The following is a 7480-nucleotide window of genomic DNA, read 5'->3' as shown; positions in this document are numbered from 1 at the left end:
GCTGGTGGCTAGCTGCAAAATCTAGAGTTTGTATCAGTGTTTGACAGGGAGCTAAGATGGAGACATCCATTTGCAGGATATAGAGGTGTTAATTTCTGCATTCAATTCAATTTTTGAAACCATATAAAATAAAGGGATAATTAAATGTAATAATAAAATCCTGGTAGTGACAGTTAAGATTGGGTAGGTGAACAGGATTGGGTGGTAAATGTGTATAAATGATTGTGATTAGGTGGATGATGGTATATGACTGTGTAGGGATATGTAGTAATTCACAAACCGAAGATTCCACACTCACACTTAGGAATCCAGTTGCTTATCAGGGCATATAAGGTTGGCAAAACCCAGTCTAGTAGGTAAAGTAAATTAGGTCCAGGCCCTCAGGATAGCTGCAGGAAGGCATGTTTATTGAAACAAAAACTGCAACATTTTGGCCTACACAGAGGCCTTTATCAAGCCTTTGTGTAGGGCTATGTGACAGGGAATGTGATTTGGAGATGGTATGCAACTGGTTGGAGGTATGTGGCAGAGTGTATGACAGATTAAACTAGAATGGCCATCAGAAAGGGAATGTTAAGAGAGGCAAGGTGTGTAGTGGAGCTGCAATAATAAAACTAATATCTCCACTAGTGCTCTGTAAAGCAGAAAAGAAAGCGCAGTTCAGCAGAATAACCCCAATCCCCCAGTAACTGGACGACACACAGTTCTGGGAGGCAACTGATTTAATGGGAGCCACACACAGCCTTTTATGTGTGTCCCCATGCAAGGAGTCACATGTAACGTATTCCAGGGTCATTTTCCCACTGTAGCTGATAGGAGACTGTTATAAAATACACTCATAATTATAATAATTCTCAGGTCCAGGACATACATAAGAAAAACACCCCAAAATACACACTTTACAATTAGATACCCCCTCAAGTCATATATCCCTGGATACCCTGGATCTGAGAGCCCAACATATCCCGAAAGCACTCAGTTCCCACAAACGCAGCCGTTACACCACCGGGGTATAGTTTAGACCGACCGCACACGAGGCACCTGCCCCAAAGAGTTCCACAAATCCAGGCTGAGCGATCGGTCTCTTTCAGGAGTATGAAACATAATAAAATATCAACTATAACTATATGTAAGCTGGTTATGTGTCCCTTGTTCGGGAGTTACATCCCACCAAACACCACTCTTCTTCGACGAATGGAACCGAATCTATGTGGAGGTGGAAGTCTCAGCGTTATTCGCGCCATTGAGTGTCCGATTATAGCTCCATGCACTTGACGAACAAATACCGCTGTACATGTTTGCGGCCATATGAACAATGGCCACCAAGTCGACCACTTAGAACATTGGGGTTTCAAAGTGTTAAGTGGGTCAAAAGGGTCAACTGTCAACACACGACTCCCCTGGGTGGTCCAACTGTTCTGGAGTATGTTCAGTATGCAAATGCCACAATTATTATCCATTCGGTGGACTCAATTACCGAACTAGCTAAGTATATAAACAGAAGGGTAATAATCCAAATAGGTGGCTGGTTCCACCACAAGGTGAATTCATATTAACAGGGTAGTTGGGTGGGCAACTGTAAAGAGACTGTAAAGTAAATTTGCCTTTTTGCTCACCCCAGATAAATGTACAATATATTATACTCATTCATTAAAAATATCAAGTGTATGGTAGATTGAAACCCAAAATAATACTTTTACAAAGCAAAAAAAAAAAAAAAAGGCTCGGAGTCGACAAAGGGAAGGGAATAGTCAGCTTGATATTAACATAGGAATTGTTGAAGGAGAGGAAGAGAAGTACAGAATAAAAGAGCATACTTCTACCCAAACTGAACATCGAGAGAGAAAAGGTGCATTGATGTTGCTGATATTTCTGTGTGTGGACCTTCTGAAGCCATGTTGACCAGATTTTATAAAATAGGACTAATTTGTGATGTACACAATAATGTGCTTTTGCCTAATGTGGGCTTTAAACTGCCTTATAATTGTTGCCTAGAAATAAACTGCCTATACATAGCCTTGCTTACATCATTGTTTTTCAAAGTATAAATGAGAGGATTTAGCATTGGTGTCACCACACTATATAGAACAGAAATTAATTTATCCTTACTCATAGAGTAGGTAGAAACTGGCCTCACATAGCTAAAAATTGCACTGCCGTAGTATAAAATAACTACAGTGAGGTGTGAAGAGCATGTATAAAAAACCTTCTGTCTTTTATTAGTGGACTTGATGTTTAATATAGCAGTTATAATGCATATATATGAAACAATAATGAGTAAGAAGGGTGTCCACCCTATAAAAACCCCGATGGACAATAATAAAACTTCATTAACATATGTATCATCACAGGACAAAGTGATGAGTGGGGGTAAGTCACAATAAAAATAATTGATTTGGTTGGAACCACAAAAATTTAGATGCAATATAAAGATGGTGTGGATTACAGAATTCACAAACCCACTCAGCCATGAAAAGCCTGCAAGACTGACACAAACCTTTTTGCTCATAATGACAGAATATCTGAGAGGGTTGCAAATGGCTTGAAAGCGATCATAGGACATCACACTAAGTAGAACACACTCTGTACCCACAAAAGCCACAAAGAAATACATCTGCGTTACACAACTATTGAACAAGATGGATTTTCTTTCCATTAGAAGATTTTGTAACATTTTGGGCATAGTGGTTGTGGTGTAGCAAAGGTCAAGGAAAGACAAGTTGCTCAAAAAGAAATACATAGGTGTGTGAAGACTTGTATCCAATTTTGATATCAAGATGATAGCAATATTACCTGTTAAAGTCAACACATATATAAGAAGGAGGATAAAAAATAGAAAATTCTTAAGAATGGGAATGTCCGATAATCCTAGAATGAGGAATTCTGTTAATTTTGTTTGATTTCTATTCATTGTAGTTTATTTTGTTTCCTCAAAAAGAGTCCGAATCTATGAAAAACATAAATATGGAAATAATAAATTATATTTAACAAATGTAGATGTTCCATGGTCTATAGTTATGTTTTTGGGGTATAATAGATATGTTATTCTCCAGATTAAATTAAATCAATTTATATAGTGTTGTAAAATGTGGGAAGATTCTCATAACAAATAAAACCCTGTATATAATAACATTTGAAGCTTGTCAATATTGAGAGGACAATTTACTTTTTCAAACATGCTACTATGACAGTAATTCTAACATCTGTATCATCTAAAATGCACTGTCTTGAACACACTTTAAGCAATGGTGTATCGTGGGGTTGACAAAACTGGCCCCTGTTGGAGGGGCAGGCATGGAGAGGCAAGCAAAAATCAGTTGTCAGATTGATTCTATAAGGGAACCACATGCACAGGGCAGAGGAGTGCCTCCCTCTGTGGCTCTGTGTAGGGTACTATGTGACTAACCAGCACTCAGTCTGACATTGAGAGACCCCTCTCCACTGCCATGACATGTAAAACAGCAGGGAGGGTGGCCATCTATCTGTATGTGTTCAGAGCCAGGGCTATCTTCACATTGTCAATTATGTTAGGGAAGCTACTGAGTGTTAGGGAGGGAGGGGAAGAGACACATGGATGAAAGGGGAAGACATGGGGGAGAGACATGGATGGATTTGGGGAGGGAGACATGGAAGGAGAGATATGGATGGAAGGGGACAGGGAAACATGGGTATAGAGATATGGATGGAAGGGATAGAAATGTGTGGATTGAAGGGGGAGGGAGACATGGGCATGAGAGATATGGATGGAATTGGGGAAGGTGACATGGAGGGAGATATGAATGGAAGGGGTTGGAAACTATGAATGAAACGGGTCAGGGAGACATGGGGAGAGATACGGATGCAGTCAGGGAGAGAGACATGGGGGTGGGTGATATGAATGTAAGATATTATATGTATTGAAGGGTAAGAAGAACCATGGATAGAAAGGGGAAGGTGTCATGGGGAGAAACATGGATGGAAGGAGGTATGGATGGAAGGGGGGAGAGACATGGAAGGGAGGGAAAAGAGACATAATGGAAGAGAAGGAGATGGATGGAAGAGGGAGGGACATGGATGGAAGAGGGGAGTGAAATGAAAGGGAGGGGAACATAGACATGGATGGAAGGGAGTGGAGTAAAGTGAGTGGAGTGGATTGGAGTGGAGAGTGCAGCCATACCTTACCATGCTTTGAGATTGCAGATGGACTAGGGAGCAAGCTGAGTCAACAGTGCAGCTACACCTTAGGAGAGACTGCAGTTTGAAGAGGGACTGGGGGAGCAAGTGGATTGGTCACTCCAGACAGTGGTATTACTACTCAGACAGTAGGTAACTCGAAAGTAAGCTTTTGAGTACATTACCCAGGATTACATATTGTTTGCATAATAATTAAACAAGTAATTTTAGTAGGTGTTGGTCTAGGATTTACCAAATTGTATACAGGTCACAGACAGCACAGACAAATTGTTACAAGGTGATATCCCCTCATCAGGGTTTATTTCTATGAAATAAAGATAAACACAGTCCCACAATACACAGCCAGCCCAAAACCATCACAAACGCAAGCAGTGACAGCACAATATGATCACACACATCCTTATCACACACAGCCAGCCAAATGTGAACACAGTTTCCATCACGCGTACACAGCCCAATACCTTTACACACAACTAATCCTATCACACACAGACAACCCAAAACATCACATGAAGTCCCTATTACACTCAGACAGCCAATTATATCACACAAAAACAACGGTGTCCATTACACTCAGACAGCCTAATACAGAGTCCCCATTACACCTAAACACCCCAATACATCACTTGCATTTCCCACTATAATGAGACATCGGTCATAACCAAGGTTATTCCCCACTATAATCAGACATCGGTCATAACCCTCATCACATAACCCAATGTGATGCCACCTTTGTTGCCGCTGGAAATCTTATATCCTGCATCTTTGCCCTCTTGCACGGTGCATGCAGGAAGCTGTTAGAAGTCCTGGAGTAAGTCCTCTGTGTAGGATAAGTCCTGAGTGCTAGAGAAAGTTATGTGAGTGCAATCTCAGTGTTGGGGCAAGTTCTGGATGCTAGGGCAAGTACTGTGAGTGCAATCTCACTGTTGGGGTAAGACCTGGGTGCTGGGACAAGTCCTGTGAGTTAAATCTGAATGCTGGGGTAAGTCCTGGGTGCTAGGGCCAATTCTGTGAGTGCAAACAGCGTCCAGTCTTTTGTAATAGTTGTTTAGGAGGCCCATAATTCTTGCAGGTGGTATAACTGCCCATTTGCCTTGGCAAAATGCCTCCAGGCCATGCAAAGTCTTTGGTTGTCTTGCATGAACCGCACGTTTGAGCTCTCCAGAGTGGCTCAATGATATTAAGATCAGGAGACTGTAATGGCCACTCCAGAACTTTCACCCTTTTCTCCTGTAAACACTGGAGGGTCAACTTGGCCTTGTACTTAGGGTCATTATCATGCAGGAAAATCCAAGAGCATCCCATGCACAGCCTTCGTGCAGAATAATGCAAAGTGTCTGCCAGTATTTTCTGATAACATGCTGCATTCACCTTGCCACTAATTTTCACTAGATTCCCCATGCCTTCAGAGCTCACACCTCCCCAAAACATCAGTGAGCCACTACCATGCTTCACAGTGTGGATGGTATTCTTTTCACTATAGACCTTGTTGACCCTTCTACAAACACAGCGCCCATGGTTGTGACCATAAAACTCTATTTTGGTCTCGTCACTCCAAACTACAGTGTGCCAGAAGCTGAGGTGTGTCAAGGTGTTGTTGGGCATATTGCAACAAGGTTTTTTTGTGTCATTGCCACAGTAAAGGCTTTTTTCTGGAACTCGATCATGCAGCTCATTTTTGTTAAAGTATCGTCGTATTGTGCTCCTTGAAACAACCATATTGTGCTCCTTGAAACAACACCATATTTTTCCAGAGCAGCCTGTATTTCTCCTGAGGTTACCTGTGTTTTTTTTTATATCCCAAACAATTCTTCTGGCAGTTGTAGCTGAATGGTCTACCTGACCTTGGCTTAGTATCAAGAGATCCCCAAATTTTCCATTTGTTAATAAGTGATTGAACAGTACTGTAAGGAAACCAAGTATATTTAAACCTCCTTCGGTAGTTTCCTCCCGAACTGCCAGAGCCTAGTGAATATAGCTCTCCGTTCGGTAGTTGAAGTAGACGAAATCCATACGAAGTACAAATAGCTTCATAAGATAATTCCCTTAATAAAGCATACGAATCCCCAAACATCAGCCGAAGTCAAGAAGAAGGGTACAAATAGAACTGGCTGCAGCCCATTTTGTGGAGTCTAATTCCTCCAGCGCACATTGACGTTCAAAGTCTTGCAAATAACTGTCAATTTCCATTTCATTGTCATTAAAAGTTTTAAACGCTGCATAATTTACCTTCTTTGGTAGGTCATTGGTACTTCCCGGAGAGTGTAGCAAATCCCCCTGTGATGGTCTGTCTCGGTCCTCTCACTCTTTTTGTGATTGCCTGGCTTGTGCCATGACCTGCAGAACCACCTCTGTTGATGGATTGGGTCCCAATACACTGAGCATCCATCTGATATCCTTCTGCATCGCGGTTTCTTCCTCGTGCTCCATTTCTGTTTTGCTGGTTCAGTCGCTCTGTATTAATTCTGCAATTAACGTGGCTTTTGTTTTGTTACTTGCCACTATGCCTCGAGCTTCCAGTAAATCCTTTAGCATGGTTCTCTTAAGTAGCTGGTATTGCTGAGCCATTCATTCCCTTAGTTGGCTCAGGGCGTCCATTCGGGATTTGAATCTCACCGCTGCCACCAGTTGTAAGGAAACCAAGTATATTTAAACCTCCTTCGGTAGTTTCCTCCAGAACTGCCAGAGCCTAGTGAATATAGCTCTCCGTTCGGTAGTTGAAGTAGATGAAATCCATATGAAGTACAAATAGCTTCATAAGATAATTCCCTTAATAAAGCATACGAATCCCCAAACATCAGCTGAAGTCAAGAAGAAGGGTACAAATAGAACTGGCTTTAATTATCACACACAGGCTTTTATGCAAGTGCCCATGCAAGGGGACATCCCATAGGGAGGGACACAGTATAACCATTTAAGTACAGTAAAAACATAAAACACACCCAGCACAAACATACAATTCCCTCCCCTAGTCCTGGAGATAATCAAGTCTGATAAAGTAATAACTTGATTATCTCCAGACAGAAAAATCACAGTTTTCCCCAATATCTGGAACACCCCTTTATACATGAGGTATCCCCACAAATAATTTTCCCCTGATAGCCCCGATCTGGGTGACCAATATATTCAAATTTCACCCAGATCGTTTTAGGTGTTCTCAAAACCATGGAAGTCTTCTATGACCGGTTCACCGTGAGTGGGCTGCCTAAAATAGTTCCACAAGTTTGAGTGGTTTTGCCGGTCACTTCAGTAGAAGGGAAAAAACAAATAAAGTACCGAATGGATCCCCCTGGCTCCTAGCAGCGAT

General features: G+C 41.6%; 1 protein-coding gene across 1 annotated transcript; it reads right to left on the bottom strand.

Moving 5' to 3' along the window:
* Window positions 1-1978: 1978 nt before the first annotated feature.
* On the bottom strand, window positions 1979-6532 carry LOC134612683 (olfactory receptor 5V1-like). The gene is made up of 2 exons (XM_063457104.1): window positions 6523-6532; window positions 1979-2883 (listed from the first exon to the last, which is right to left on the bottom strand). The coding sequence occupies exon 2, from the start codon at window positions 2738-2740 to the stop codon at window positions 1979-1981; it is 762 nt and encodes a 253-aa protein (XP_063313174.1). The 5' UTR covers window positions 2741-2883; window positions 6523-6532.
* Window positions 6533-7480: the final 948 nt, after the last annotated feature.

Source organism: Pelobates fuscus, chromosome 5 (assembly GCF_036172605.1).
Source record: "Pelobates fuscus isolate aPelFus1 chromosome 5, aPelFus1.pri, whole genome shotgun sequence".
NCBI classification, from domain to species: Eukaryota; Metazoa; Chordata; class Amphibia; order Anura; family Pelobatidae; genus Pelobates; species Pelobates fuscus.
Note: the sequence above shows the minus strand (reverse complement) of the source record. Positions and strands in the feature narration are given on the sequence as shown.

Excerpts from the sequence above, each read along its gene's own strand:
- LOC134612683 (XM_063457104.1), bottom strand. The coding sequence starts at position 2,740 with ATGTATTTCTTTTTGAGCAACTTGTCTTTCCTTGACCTTTGCTACACC.